The 14391-nt window shown below is 52.4% G+C and overlaps 4 protein-coding genes across 4 annotated transcripts; 1 reads left to right on the plus strand and 3 right to left on the minus strand.

The window, feature by feature from the left end:
* Nucleotides 1-1408: 1408 nt before the first annotated feature.
* CTAM01_04933 (clathrin-coated vesicle protein) lies at nt 1409-4492 on the minus strand (the record flags this gene model as incomplete). Its single annotated transcript, XM_060520963.1, has 2 exons — nt 1409-3835; nt 3890-4492. 2 exons carry the CDS (start codon nt 4490-4492, stop codon nt 1409-1411), a joined length of 3030 nt encoding a protein of 1009 aa, XP_060384332.1.
* Nucleotides 4493-5692: 1200 nt separating this feature from the next.
* Nucleotides 5693-7014, plus strand: CTAM01_04934 (branched-chain amino acid aminotransferase; the record flags this gene model as incomplete). The annotated part of the gene is made up of 2 exons (XM_060520964.1): nt 5693-5921; nt 5990-7014. The coding sequence occupies 2 exons, from the start codon at nt 5693-5695 to the stop codon at nt 7012-7014; spliced, it is 1254 nt and encodes a 417-aa protein (XP_060384333.1).
* A 783-nt stretch (nt 7015-7797) lies between these two features.
* CTAM01_04935 (NADH:ubiquinone oxidoreductase 11.6kD subunit) lies at nt 7798-8301 on the minus strand (the record flags this gene model as incomplete). The annotated part of the gene is made up of 2 exons (XM_060520965.1): nt 7798-7873; nt 8036-8301. 2 exons carry the CDS (start codon nt 8299-8301, stop codon nt 7798-7800), a joined length of 342 nt encoding a protein of 113 aa, XP_060384334.1.
* Nucleotides 8302-8972: 671 nt separating this feature from the next.
* CTAM01_04936 (DNA replication factor Dna2) lies at nt 8973-14025 on the minus strand (the record flags this gene model as incomplete). Its single annotated transcript, XM_060520966.1, has 5 exons — nt 8973-11753; nt 11804-12298; nt 12346-12441; nt 12493-13926; nt 13978-14025. 5 exons carry the CDS (start codon nt 14023-14025, stop codon nt 8973-8975), a joined length of 4854 nt encoding a protein of 1617 aa, XP_060384335.1.
* Between the last annotated feature and the right edge of the window lie 366 nt (nt 14026-14391).

Here is a 14391-nt window from a genome sequence, read left to right on the forward strand (position 1 = left end):
GAGAACCGTGGCTCAGCCCTCCACCACCCCCCCTTCCCCCCATCCCCAAATATGCAACGACAATCATATGCCGCAGCAGTAGGTATCTTTCTCTAAACGGCCGGTAAACGAGTGTTTAGAGCCAGCGCCAATTTTAATGCCCTACCTTTCACCTCACTCGAAGGGCTCCGTCCTGCATGTGACTGACCGGCGCGGTTCGTTCGGTCGCCCACCATCACACACCCGGCTGGTTGCGTTACCCAGAACAAACACTAATTGACCAAATCCAACCCAATGCCAGCCCAGGCTTGCCAGTCGTGCTGGACGCCCCCTTCTTACTGCTTTCTGTCAGAAGGGGGAGGAGGTAAACCCAGTTTCCTTTATTTCAATCATAAGCCAAAACTTGGGCGGCACGGCGGTAAACCTGAATGTATTACACTTGTCTGAAGTGATGGAGTGCCATGATGATCTACAGATAGACATCATCGGGAACGTGATGATACTCCCTCACAGGCTAGGTACTTTACGCCCGTATCCTTGAGTCCCTAATGGCCATCTATTTTTTAATGTTTTCCATCGATGTGTCTTTCCAAGAAGATGAGTTCTGATGTCTGCTTGAACGTGATGGGCTCAACCCCAGAAAGGACGTAGAAACAGCAAAGCATGGCGAACCGTCAAGAAAGTGGTCGGCGACTCTTGAACATGGATTTGCGTAACTAAACGCCTCCGGGCGGGGACCGCAGGTGTCACTCTCTCCGCAAATCATCGCATCATGGACAAGCCTTTGCTCTCCCCCATTCATGAAACATATCCGTTCCTTTCCCAAACCACACCATTCATTCAAACAAAGTGCCATAATTATGCTCGAGTTATCACTTGTAATGAAATCCATCTTGTCCGACCAGAGCGAGCGACGACTCTGGATTATGTACCATGGTTGAAAGAGTCGACAGGGCTTCATCGCATCAGCGCTCCGTTCTTGGCAGACTTCACACCGGCAAAATCTACCTGACCCTTTCGTTCGTCATGTGCCACGCCAACAAACCTGTTCAGTCCACGCAACTCGCAAAAAATGTTGACTTTGCGGGGGGGACTCTCGGCCCACAAACACTAATTCCGCTTTTGCTTCGGTTTTTGCTATCGCGCCATCCGTAACCCCTTGAGTCGTGAGAGTTTCCTCATCCCCGACTCTCTTAGCAATATCAGTAGGTAATAGCGAGTTACTGTTTTGCTCTTAAATGGCACATATACACATCAACTCAGAATCATATGGCATTTTCTCTTCGACCGATGAAGATATGTCCGGCACGGTCCCTCAACGCCCTGAATTGCGCAACTCTACAAAGTATCAACTCATGTGTGTATCATGTAAACAACTCTGGGATGCCCTGACTGCAACCAAAGCTGTGCTATTTCCAGAGAAAGCCCCCTAAATTAGACTCTCGTACTTATCCAACCCGCTCTTCTGCTGGGGCTTCTGCTGCTGTTGCTGCTGCTGTTGCTGAAGGCCAGCCACACCGTTCATACCCATGTTACTGTTCATCATACTATTCATGCTGCCGCTAGACGCCATGCTCATACCCATACCAGGCCGCGAGCCGATACTGTTCAGGCCATTCATCGATTGTTGACTCATCATGCCCATGCCAGTGCTAGCTACAGGTTTGCTGAAAGCGCTCAAGCCTGATTGCACAGGCGGCGTGTGACTGGGAGGCGGCGGTAGGCTAAACCCGGAAGATCCGGAAAAGCCACCCGTCGAATTACCGGCGGGCGGTGGCGGCAGGGAAAACGAAGATGACTGTGACATGCCTGGTCTTTGCCCACCGAGCGACATGTTGGACATGGGCGTACTCATTCCACCAAAAGCGGAGCTCGGAGGTGGCGACATGGAGTTACCGGCCGAGAAGGCCGGCGTTGATGTTGACGACGACGACCACGGATTAGAAGTTGCTGCCGACGCCGTGGACCAGTTGATGGATGAGCTGGGCTGTGCCGCTGGCTGCGACATTGGCGAAGTTGGCTGCAGAGGTTTAGAGAATTGAGTCGATGTTGGAGTCATGGTTTGGAAAGAACCCATGTCAGGCGTCACCGTCCGGAAACTAGGTTGAGGCTTAGGCGCTGGAGGTGGTGCTGTCTGAGTAGGACTCGGAGTTGACCACGCAAAGGCCGGAGTTGCTGACCTACTCCCGGGCGCGGGCGAGGTAACTCTGGCTGCCGCAGCGGGTGGCTCTTCCCAGCTAGAGAATGCATCCGAAGTTGACGTTCGTGTCGTTTTGCCCTTGACAAGGCTCTCAAAATCGTCTTCTGTCGCTCCATTGGAGGCATCAAAAGAGGTCCCACTGACGCCGCCAAAGGCCATGAAGTCCTCATTAGCCCCGGCAGTGCTGCCGTTGGTACCAGAGAGCTCTTGCAACTTCCTAGTCTGTTCGTCTTCCACTCTTTTGGACAACTTCTTGATAAGGTCCATGAAGCTCTGGAACTGTTTGAGATTGAGCAAAGGGCCGAGACTCATATGCCACAGAATGGGAAGGATGTCAATCGCCACAAACTCGGCATCGGCTGCTTCACCTACAACTCGCAGAACGCCGTGGGCTGCCATCATGACCGCAGGCTCTTTCGTTTTGATAGCCTTGATCAACGGGATGATCTTCTCCTGCATGGTATATTTATCCAGCATGCTAGAGGACGAAGTTGATTTCTTCTTTGAAGTACCGAAAGCATCGAGGCCATCGTCTTCCGCGTCGGATGTTCCGCCACACAGGACGACGAATGCTTGGCAGCCGCGCACCTTGATGGCCAAACTACTCGTTTTGCTAAACACGGCCGCAATGACTGGGAATAGCTCATTCTTGATGGTGCTAAAGTCGAGAACTGGTAGAATAGAAGGTAGACCTCTCAGGGCCGCGTCAACAACGGCCGGTGTTGGTGCTTCGATTGCTGCGTAAACAACGGGCAAGATATCTAAATAGCTGTCAGTCCCGCTAGATATTTTCATGTTGTGGGTGTTGTTACCATCAGTGAATTCCTTGCCATTGCAGTTGTTGCAGATTGTAGACATGTGTTCGAGCACAACCATCAACCCAGCATCCTTCGTCGGGTCCCTCTCAGGAGCCTGGTCCTTCTTCGGGGGTGGGGCAAATGTTGCTTTCAATGCTGGCCGTACTTTTTCGGCAAACACCCTCCTCGCAGAGGGTAGTAAATCAACGATGGTGAAGACGTTTTGAAGAATCAACGCTATAAGATCCTTGTCTTTCATCTCTTCAAGCAACGCTGGTAATAACTTCTTCTCCATAACAGTCTTGGGGAATGAAGGCATAACCTTGACTAGTCCCCTCATGAACTGAGCCTTCTCGTTTGGAGTCTTTGCTGGGAAAGCGTCCAAAAACCTGATTGTCGAAACAAGCACGTTGTTGAAGTATTCACTTTCTTGAAATTCCTTTGCTGTGAGACGCTGAGCAGGTCGTCGTGTTATCAGGCGCGGCAAAACATGTTGAACCAGCTCCTTGGGTAAAGGTCGTGATGATAAGAATTGGTTGGTAGCAGACGGTACTGTGGATGACGAGGCGAATGTTCTCTTGTATGTTGATAAGCTGCCGTGAGCTTCGATGGGAGACTGATGTGGTGAGTTGTAAAGGGCCACGGCTAGGAGACCTAATGAGAACATGTCGGCAAAGTGGGTAAAGTTGTTGTCAATGACAAAGTCGGGAGAGGTGTAGTCGAGGTTCAGCTGCACAAAACGAGGCAGTCGAGGGTCTGGGTTGAGCACCTCTGACAGGCTGATGGGTTGAAAGGAGGTCGGCTTGTTGGATCCCTCTGACGGCGCGCAGAAAGCGAGACCACTGATTTTCCAATCGGACTGTTTCGAGTCAGCAACAGTGCATGGTTATCAAGACCAATAGGCTGCACTGACCTTGGCGTTCACGATGATGGCGTCTGGTGTCAGGTTTCCGTGCACCAACCCAGCGTTCTCGTGTAAGAACTCCAGAGCTTTGCTGATTTGCAAGAGACCCTTCTGGATCTCGAGCTCGTCAATCTCCAACTCGCGCCGCCGGCGCACACCATCAGAATCTTCGGTGACATAACGACTCGACCGGCCGCCAACCCCACCACTCCGTTCCTGGTCGTCCTTCTCTTGCAGCAGAGCCGCCAGAGAGCCCGTGACAGCTTCCGTGACGAATTGTAGTCCACCACCTCTTGTTTCTTCCACTGGCTCGACGAGCTCGAGAACGCTCGGGTGTCTCAGCTTCGCCAAGCTGGAGGCTTCCTTCTTCAGGCGCTCGATAACCTCCTCAGTGGCTCGCTTGAAGGCGGACGCGCTTGATCTGCCTAGACTGCTTCCATGGTTGTCGAGTCCCTTCTTGTCAAACACAAATACGCTGTATGGTTTTCCGGTAGACTTCTTCTTGCAGTCGTAAATCTTCCATGGGCCGGCGGACGAGGTCTGGGTCGAGGAGATGGAGTAGTTCGCGGTGATGTTGGTCGATGATATCGACTTGAGTGCCGAGGAGAACATGGTTGTGGTATGTCTTATAACGTGGGTCGTCTACGTCGTCGTCAAGGCGGAGGAAACGGAACTTGAGGGAACTCGATCGTCATGACGGTTTGGAGGCAGATATGGGGTTTGCGCCAAGTCGGGACGTTCGTCAAGTCAATCGCGCCTACACTCAGAAGGAGGAACGTAGTCTTTGACCACGAGCGATGTAGGTGGTGGAGGGTACCGCGGAGGGGACACTTTGGAAATGTCGAGAGGGACCTCCGACGAGGCTTAATCGAGGAAGCTTCCGGAGATGCGCCGGGAGTTGGTATGGACTTGAATTCAATAAAAGACAGCAGACGCAGGGCGCAGTGACATGAAATTGGCAAGTTGGCCCAAAGATGATGTTCTCGTTCAGCCGCGTCGACTTCCACGTCGCTGATAGGCAAGAGCGTCTCAAGTCCAATCAAAATGACCATCTATGCTTTTTAGCGATGATCCCACAGTTGCCAGTGCCCACCCCTGCGTCTAAGGTAAGGTAAGGTAAGGCTCGGCTTCAAATAAGTTGGGCACACCTTTACCTGCACTGAGCTTGGGGGCGCCCACCTTCTGGTCGCAGCTTAGGGGAAGCACAGAAGACACTGAACCAATTGGATGGCTGACCTAAGCTACGGAGAAGATCTTCCATTTGGGACAGCTTGGCTCTATACATAGGTACCTGGTAGGTTTCCTTACATCATCCCCACCATCTTGAAATCAGTACCTGAAAGGTACGTACTGCGTGCTGACCATGCTGCCATGCTGCCATGCACCTGCTGCACCTGCTGCACCTCAGATAGCGGGACGCTTCCGGAGCCGGGACCCTGAACGAACAATTTTGGATCTCTGGATCTGGCGGCGCATGGAAAGCAACGGCTTAGAAGTCCGATAACGCTCCGAAATCCTGACTCTTGCCGCACCCTACACGCCATCCTCAAATTGCGCCCTTCGCCCTACTACACTTGTCTATCCTTTATCAAGCATTGGATTGGTCAATTGGTTCACCGTTGACCGCAATTGAGGATTTGGTATCTCGGTTTCCTTTTGCAAAAGAGTCACACTCGCTCTCCCGTCTTTGAGTATTTATCTGAGCATCTTTGTTCCTGTGTTTTAAGGTTTTGAGAAAATCCTCAACCTCCTCCTTTTTTTCTTCACTTTCTGCTTTATACCCAACTCAAAACACCAAACAAACCGATCGCCATGATGCGCCAGTTCTTCCCCCGCGCCGCCGGCGCTCTCAGAGTCCCCCGCAGCTCTCCCAGATTAGCCACCGCATGGCAATCAGCAAGACTCTACAGCGTCAAGCCCGCCGCCGCCTCTGCGGCCAAGCCTCTGGGCCTCGATGCCTCAAAACTCACCATTGAGAAGACAAAGACTCCCGGAACGCTGGGCAACCCCGAGGAGCTTGTCTTCGGCCGCAAGTTCACTGGTCAGTCAACTGCCTCCTCTCTCAACTCCCCATCACTCAATGTTGCAATTGCTAACCGTTTATCGCAGACCACATGCTCACCATTGAGTGGAATCAAGAACAGGGCTGGCTCGATCCCAAGATCGTCCCCTACCAGAACCTCTCCCTCGACCCCGCGACCTGCGTCTTCCACTACGCCTTTGAGTGCTTCGAGGGCATGAAGGCCTATAAGGACAAGTCCGGCCAGGTCAGGCTCTTCCGCCCCGACAAGAACATGGCCCGCCTCAACAAGTCCGCCGCCCGCATCGCCCTGCCCACCTTCGAGCCCACCTCCCTCATCGAGCTCATCTCCAAATTCGTCAACCTCGACAAGCACTACATCCCCGACGAGCGCGGCTACTCCCTCTACCTCCGCCCAACCATGATCGGCACCCAAAAGACCCTCGGCGTCGGTCCCCCCGGCTCCGCCCTGCTCTATGTCATCGCCTCCCCCGTCGGCCCCTACTACCCCACCGGCTTCAAGGCCGTCTCCCTCGAGGCCACCGACTACGCCGTCCGCGCCTGGCCCGGCGGCGTCGGCGACAAGAAGCTCGGCGCCAACTACGCCCCTTGCATCGTGCCCCAGCTCGAGGCCGCCAGCCGCGGCCACCAGCAAAACCTGTGGCTCTTTGGCGAGGAGGAGTACGTCACCGAGGTCGGCACCATGAACATGTTCGCCGCCATCAAGAACAAGGAGACAGGCCAAAAGGAGCTCGTCACCGCCCCTCTCGACGGCACCATCCTCGAGGGCGTCACGCGTGATTCCGTCTTGTCCCTCGCCCGCGAGAGACTCGTGCCCGAGGGCTGGATGGTCTCGGAGCGCAAGTACACCATGAAGGAGCTCGACGAGGCGGCCGAGGAGGGCCGCCTCATTGAGGCCTTTGGTGCCGGTACCGCTGCCATTGTCAGCCCTATCCGCACCATTGCCTGGAAGGGCAAGTCCATCAACTGCGGTCTCACCGAGGCCGAGGAGTCTGGCGAGATCACCCTGAGAATTAAGGGCTGGATGGAGGCAAGACAGTATGGCGACGAAGAGCACGAGTGGAGCTACATTGCTCCGGATGTTGCTGCATAAATTTGGTTGTTAGAACGGCATGTAGACTTGTAGATATCCAACCAGAAAGCGTGCAATATGATTGTTAAAAAGAAAAAGGCTGGAATTCAATTTTGGTAGTGAATGAGTTTGGCATCGGCGATAACCCACCGCCCTCCTTCTATGACTGATCAGATGTATTTCTTGGGTTACATGAATCCGTGTTGAAACGACGGCCAAAGGTTCGATAAGAACAAGTAGCTTACCAGAAGGGGTCACATTAGTAGCTTTCCTCAGTATTCACTCGCTAAAGCTCCATTAGCGCCATTGGATGTCTTCCTCGCTATACACACTCAACAATATCAAATGCTGAGTTTCGAGCTATTGTCACGAAGCTCCGTAGCCCTATGCCATGCGTCATCAATAGCAAATCTAGTCATTGCAGAAGGCTCACGAAGATCGAAAGGCCCTCACGGGGTTGAGTAAACAAAGGGCGGTGAAAAAAAGGAAAGCTAGTTCAAGGGCAGGTTATATACACTTTTCCTCAGGGAAATAGAAAGAGACACCGTCGCCGTGAGAAGTTATCGGCAGCGAGCTTGCTTTCCCCTTCTGTGGAAATATTCCTTTCTCTCCCTGTTTCTCCGCTCCATCCTTTCTCTAGAACATCATCTTCCATCCTCGCGGCTCGGTTTTCTTTGTGTCTTCCGTTCCGTTCCTTTCTAAGGTGATATGTCTCTCAAAAAACCAAGCTCCGGGTAAAGAAAAAAGTTGATTCAGTGGTTTGTTCGTGGCAAGTGGTCGCAGGAATTGGTTTTTTTTTCCATTTCACTTCTCGGGGTCCGGCAGAATGCCCTCCTTTTCTAATCTCCGCCTGGCCTCCTCGAGGGCCCAGGTATCGAGTCTGTAGTGCGGGCAGGTAATGTTAGCCACAGATCAAACAATCCTGATGTCTAAATTGCCTCATCCCGGCACAACCGATATTGAGAGCACCCTGAGCCCTTCAAGTTCTATTCGATGCATTCCATGTCGACGGATCTATGCGGCGGAAAGAATGGCCACTCACGAGGTATCAGGCTTGAAAGCAAGGACAACGCCAGTGGCGATGATGCCTCCGCAGAACAGGGTGTAGAAAGGCGTCTCCCAGCCCTCCTTCTCGTACTTCTCACCGGGCTTGACGCCCCAGAGCCAGCCGGAAGGGGGATCAAAGTCGGAACCGCCACCAGCGCGACGGGCCGTTACGGAGAAAGCCCTCGTGGTCGGGGCAGCGGCCGCAGAGGTCTTGATGGCGCGGGCGGCGCGGATGGCCGCGGTCGGTCGTATCGCCGTCATCGTCGGGTCGGGAAGAAAGGTAGTTTCCTTTTTCGAGAGAGGAGCGAGTGGAAGGTAAAGACGTCTCAATTGACGTATTTTCGGTGATGGGTGAGGGGCGGATGGGGGTTGCGTTCGCGGGCGCGCGGTACTTCGGCTGTTGAGTCGTTTAGCACTCACGGGTGAGGTTGTTGGATTGGAGTTGGATTCTCGGACCCATGTCGGGATCGTTAGTCATCTAAGATCACGTGCTCATTGCCGACTCCACCCGATCCGCTGCCGCTTCGAGCATCTGAACCCCGGCAAGTGCTTTCCTCTTTCGTCATTCAACGGGATGGTCTTGAACACTGACGGAAGCATTTGATAACGTGAATGGGTTCCGTAGTTTTTATTGCTCTGATGTCAAGTTGCGTCAGAACCTCCCCGTTGAGATCAAGTTCCCGAATTGTTGATACATCTCAGCGACCATCTAATTGGTGGACAGCTCTTATGCGATTTCCTCAAGAACCATGATTTGCAGAGTCTCGTCATATGATTTGGTAATTATGTGAAATGCCATTATTGAGTTGACCTATGATTCTCTCCTTTGTGAACCCTTCGACGTCCTGAATTTCCGTCTTTGATAGTCCAACTAACGCCTAACATCTCATAATCCTGAACCAATTGCCGATACTCCAAACCGTGCGATATCCTCAATAAGCACCATTCGTCATATCGTTAAGTATATCCCTGAGAATGACTTTATCTTTCATAAGTACCTTCTCTCCAATTCTCGCCCGCTTAGGCCCCGTTCCAAGGTTTTCTTTCCCCATGGCTAGCTTTGGGGCCTTTCTTGGACTGACGCCCTTTCTCGGACTGGTGTTCTTCTTCACCTTCATCGGAGACACACCACTGGCTGTTAACTGCGTCGCCGTGTCGTCAAAATAGTGGTTATCCAATGCGTCAGGCGGCAAGTCATGTATCCAATCCTTCTCTTCCATGAGGCCGATGAACTTGCTGAGCATTTCGTCCTTTCCGCTACCCTTCAAGGTGCTCTTGCTTCCGACTACGAGTAGCTTGGTTTTGGCGCGAGTGAATGCAACGTTGATACGTCGCCAATCCTTCAAGAGTTCACCAATGCTGCAGCTCTCGTTACTCCGAACCAAGGAGAGAATTACGACATCCTTGTCTCGTCCTTGAAATCGGTCGGCGGTGTGCATTTCCACGCCCACATGTCCGCGAAGGCCATGTTTGAGCAGAGATAGTTGAGAGCGGTAGTGCGTCATCACTCCGATCTCCCCATCGGGTACACCTATTGTAAGCAGGCCCTCGACGAGTTGAACTACGATACGTGCTTCAGCCGGGTTGACAATCCGATTGCCCTTTGCCTCTTCTCTCGTAAGGGGCTGAATGGTATCAGTGTTGACAAACCTGACTCGAGCCTCGCTGTCCAGCAAGTCTCGGAGCCAGCAGCAGTTTTGGTTGATGGAAGTGCATACAGACTTCTGAGTCCCTGGTTTGAGCGTCGATGCCGAATCATAGTGAAGGCCCTTCAGCGCATTCATGTTGGGCACATCAAGTTTCTTGAACCGAAGTTCCTCAGTACCACATCGCAGTCTCCCTTTGTAGATCAAAGTGTTGCTGAGAGTCATGATATCCTCGCACATACGGTATTGGTGCTCCAAGTTGACCACCGAATCCGGATGGGTGTCGGAGAGAAGCTTGAACAAGCTCACATCAAGCCCGCCTTCTCGGGCCTCTTCATTTTGGACTAGAGGAGGAAGCTGATTGTGATCACCAACAAGTACAAACGTCTTCGCCATCCTGATTGGTCCAAGACAAATGGGCAGCGTGATTTGAGAGGCCTCATCAACAATGCAGTAGTCGAAGGTGCGTTCGTTGAAAAGAGCATGGCCAACGCCGAGACAAGTGGTGGCAACAATGGGCGTGTCGTGCCACGCCTCCTTAATCTGCTCAAAAGAGTTCATAGGTTGACCAGCCAGGATGGCAAATTGCTGGACTTCCGGGTGGACCTTAGCTGGAGCGCCAAGTCGGAGAACCGGGGTTTGGTCATTCTTTAGCTTCAGGAGAATGTTGTCGACTGCAGTGTGTGTGTAAGAAGTAAGAAGGACGCTTTTGCCCTGAGAGACCAAGGCCCGAATGATGTGTGCAATGGTGGTCGTTTTCCCCGTGCCAGGCATGCCAAGAACTAGCGCATAGTCTTGTGCACTCATCACCTTCTCGATCGCTCGATGCTGGTCGACATTGAGAGATTCCCGATCGGCTACAACGTATTGCGTGGGTGCTGCTTTGAACCTCGGGGGTACCAAATCCACCACAGCGCGGCGAATCTCTCGAGACCCGAAGACGCCTTCCGCCATGATCTGTACAAGGTTGTTTCGGACTGTGGCCATGCCATTGCTGAACTCGTCCTTATCAAGACGATAGCGGATTGGCGCTTCCTTGATCTTGCCCTGAGATTGATCCGCGGTGCAGCCCTCAGGGGCGACCTCCATGATGCTAGCAAAAACCTGGTTGTTGTTTTCGTCAAAGCCAGGCTGTTTGATGCGGGCGTTGTGTAGGCGTCGGTCGACTGCTACGCTGATTCTCTGTTTTCGAACAGAAGTAACGTAGCCCAAGGCGAGAGCAAAGTGGCCCTGTTCATCGGAAACAACTATAGGTTCTCCAACATTCAACTGTGACTCTAGGAAAGAATGGCCTGGAGTTGCAATCCGCTTCACGAACGTGTAGTTGAACCGGTTGATCTTGGAGGTGCCCAAGTCCTCAGACGTTGAGCCCTCTTCAATGATGACGTCGGAATGGCATCTTCCCACTTTCTCTCGGTCCTTGCTGACCATCGTCCAGAGTTCTCTCTTCAGCTTCTGTGTCTCTTTCTCCTCTTTCGTCAATAGATTCTCCCATTTGAGGAAGAACTTTTGGTGCTTTGGCGTAAGGTGCTTGACAACCTCGTCGAATTGCTTGTCCATGCCACTCGTCTCTCCATCGCCGTCGTCGGCGAGCTTGTGGTAAATGAAGCAAGACGTCTTCGCATAGCACTTTCCACACATGTTCTTGCTCCTCTTCATAGGAGGCAGCTGAACACTCCGCTCTCGAATGTGACAAGCTAGTTGATTTCGCTGCATGATCATATGGCGTAGCTCGTGTCGGATGGTGGGAATGCGCATTGTTTGCGACGTTTCCATGTAGTAGAGAATGCCATAAACGATGTTCAAATCGTAACGATCGGAAAGCAACAGGTTATAGAGCGCAGTCTGCGCCATGTGATTGCTGTTGGCATGTTTGCCCGTTTTGACTTCGAATGGGACTGTCAGCGTTTTGGTATCCTTGCCGTCCTGCAAAGTGATTTGAACGGTAGCATCGATGTTGCCCTTCAGTCCGTACATGGGCGACCAAACATGTTCCTCGACATCGAGCAGTTTGTTGACGCACATGTTGGCTTTCTTGCCATTGCGGTCGAGGACAACAGCATCGACCTTTTGCTAACATTAGCGACTATCAGGAGAGAGAAGAAGATATGACATACATTCGGCTGAGAGGCTACAAAAGCCGTGGCCCAGCAGCTCAACTCCGTCATCTTCGACTGGAGATGTTCCCTAGCGATGCTGGTGCTGACTTTGATCTTGTACAAGTCCTCAATGTGCTTCTCCATGACTCTGTCAATGACACCACTGAGGTACCGAAGGTCCCATTGATTCGCCATCAGAGCCTCTTGAAAGATTTCATGCAACATCGTTCCGTACACCAAGGGAGCAGTAGCCTCGCTAGTCGCTTTGACGCGGTCCTGTAGTACTGCTCGGCGCATGCAGCTAAATGAATCAGCCACGACGGTGGCCGATACCAACTGATCAGGGTGTAGGATCAAGATATTGTGAGAATCATCAATGATGCATTGTCCACTGGCTGAAAACGTTCCGATAACATGCACATATGCCTTTGCGTGTGCCGGCGTCTCGAACCAATCACCTCGAAGGTGGATCGTTTTCATGGCCTTGCTACCTTCTGCTTGAATGATGAGAATCTGGCCACACGTTAGCGATTGTTGTTGGATCAACTTGATTAACCTACCTTCTCTAATCGAGGAAGCCCGCGCTCGTCAGTGTATTCGTTTTCTAGGACATTGGTCACCAGATATCGCTGGATAGCTTTGGGCTTTTGGTTTGTCTACCTTCATCTTAGCGTTTGCTACCGTGGTAGTCGTTGATTGGGACGTACAGCTTCCGCCGGCGAGGCTTGTGGCTTCTGGACCGATTGAGTCGCAGCGAGCTCTGCCGCATCGAAGTCGAAGTCTCCTCCAAAGTCGTCTCCAAAGGCATCGTCCAAGTCGTCTTGTCTAGGGACAGGTACACTTGTTGCGTCAAGATGCGTTTTTGCAGACGCCGGCAATTGAGAGGCCGTCGCTACTGCGCTTTCCAAAATATCTTCGGCAGCCTCGAAAATATCATCGTCCAAGTCACCGAACTCGTCCTCCAAGCCAGTGCTGCTCTGCTTGGTGGGTTGCACAGAAACAGGTGCGGGAGTAGGAGTGCTTGGCCTCGCCTCTTGTTTGGAGTTTGATAGACTGATGCTTGCTTCGAGCTCGAGGAAGGTGTCGTCATCAAACTCGTCAAAGTCGAAGTCAACGTCTCCGTATTCAGACTCCGCCGAAGCCGCTTTCGTTTGCCGTTCCAGACCTAGATCCTGGGCGACACCGATATCAGAAGTATTTTCCGCAGGCTGTAGGTTCGGGGCTCGGGTTGTTTTCCTCGACGGTGAGAGCGATGTCGGCCTCGATGCGTTGGTCTTTCTCTTCTTAAGAGACGGGGACTCCATGTCCTGGTCGATGAATGGATCGAAATCATCTGGTGGGCTATCTTCTTGCATGCTTCCCGTAACAGTGTCCAGCAGAGCTGTTACGAGTGAGTTCTTTGAACTATCGGTCGTCTCCCGCGTCAATGTGCTAGTAAACGAGGGCGCATCCGAGCGTTCAACTCTTCTCCTCTTTGGCCAGTTGAGGCCGCAACTGATTGCTCTTCGTAGGCTGCTGTCACCTGCCTGTGCAGGTGCCGTCTTGAAATTCCGTGGTGATGAAGAGAACATGAGATTGGCGAGCGTGGGGTTCGTAAGACCGAGTGGCGTAACAATTCCATTGCTGCTCAGGGAGAATCGATCCCAGAGTTCCAAGGTCGGGTCTGCATGTGGCGATTTCAATGCCTCACTGAGCTTCTTCACATTGACAGCAGGCGTGGTAGGCTTTTCGTTTTGTGCGGGGGATGATATGGGCGACGAGCTCCTGGCCCGTTTACGGCCTTTCCTATGCATCATTGGCGAAAGGGCAGCAGCGTAGTTCAAGTCGTTCTTGTCCCTCTCATTGTTCCACAGGATTCGTTCGGTAGGAGATGTTTGTGTTTTTTCTTCCTTGGGAGCGTTCGACGCCATCAGGTCGTGCCAGCTCAGCTTCGTCGATGGGGTGATAGCGATATCGTCTCGGGATTGGCAAACCCAATCTTCCGTTGCGGTGCCATTTTCCTGCACGGCAGTCTCTGCCTTGGCTCCAGTCTGGAATTGGAATTGATTTAGCTTGTTTTTCGTTTTGTCGGAGACGGGTGCCAAAGGTCGAGATGTTTGGGCATTCACTGGATTGCTCTTCGAACGTTGCCACGAGCGGTTCTGTAACAAAGTCAGCAAATATCGTATGGAGGGGTATGCTTTCCTATTAACCTTCGATGGGAGACCAACGTGTTCCGAGTATGACTTCTTGAGAGGCATATCGGCGGGTTCGGCTTCTCGAGTGCCAAAAACAAGAGATCGTGAACGTCGTCGCTAGTTCCAATCATGTCAGCGCAAGGGTGTGAAGAGGCAGTTGGGGCCCCTCAGGAAGTGCTAGAGTGGTTGTCCCTCGACGCGCTTGGGACGCGTTCTAGCTCCACGTTTGTTTAATACGCGTCGATGCACGTTCCCGGTAATATGTGGGTCATCTGGGGACCTGGCGGTGGACGCGCAGGGCCATCGCCCCTGCAACGAACAAGTCCATCTCCGCCCACATCGACTTTGCACCTTGGGCAAGCGCAATTGAACTCACTGCGGAATGTCTTGCATTCGCATGTTGTGTGGAGCGGAAGGCAATGTCCCTGT

Source organism: Colletotrichum tamarilloi (assembly GCF_030869305.1).
Source record: "Colletotrichum tamarilloi strain Tom-12 chromosome Unknown Scaffold_12.1, whole genome shotgun sequence".
Classification (NCBI taxonomy): Eukaryota; Fungi; Ascomycota; class Sordariomycetes; order Glomerellales; family Glomerellaceae; genus Colletotrichum; species Colletotrichum tamarilloi.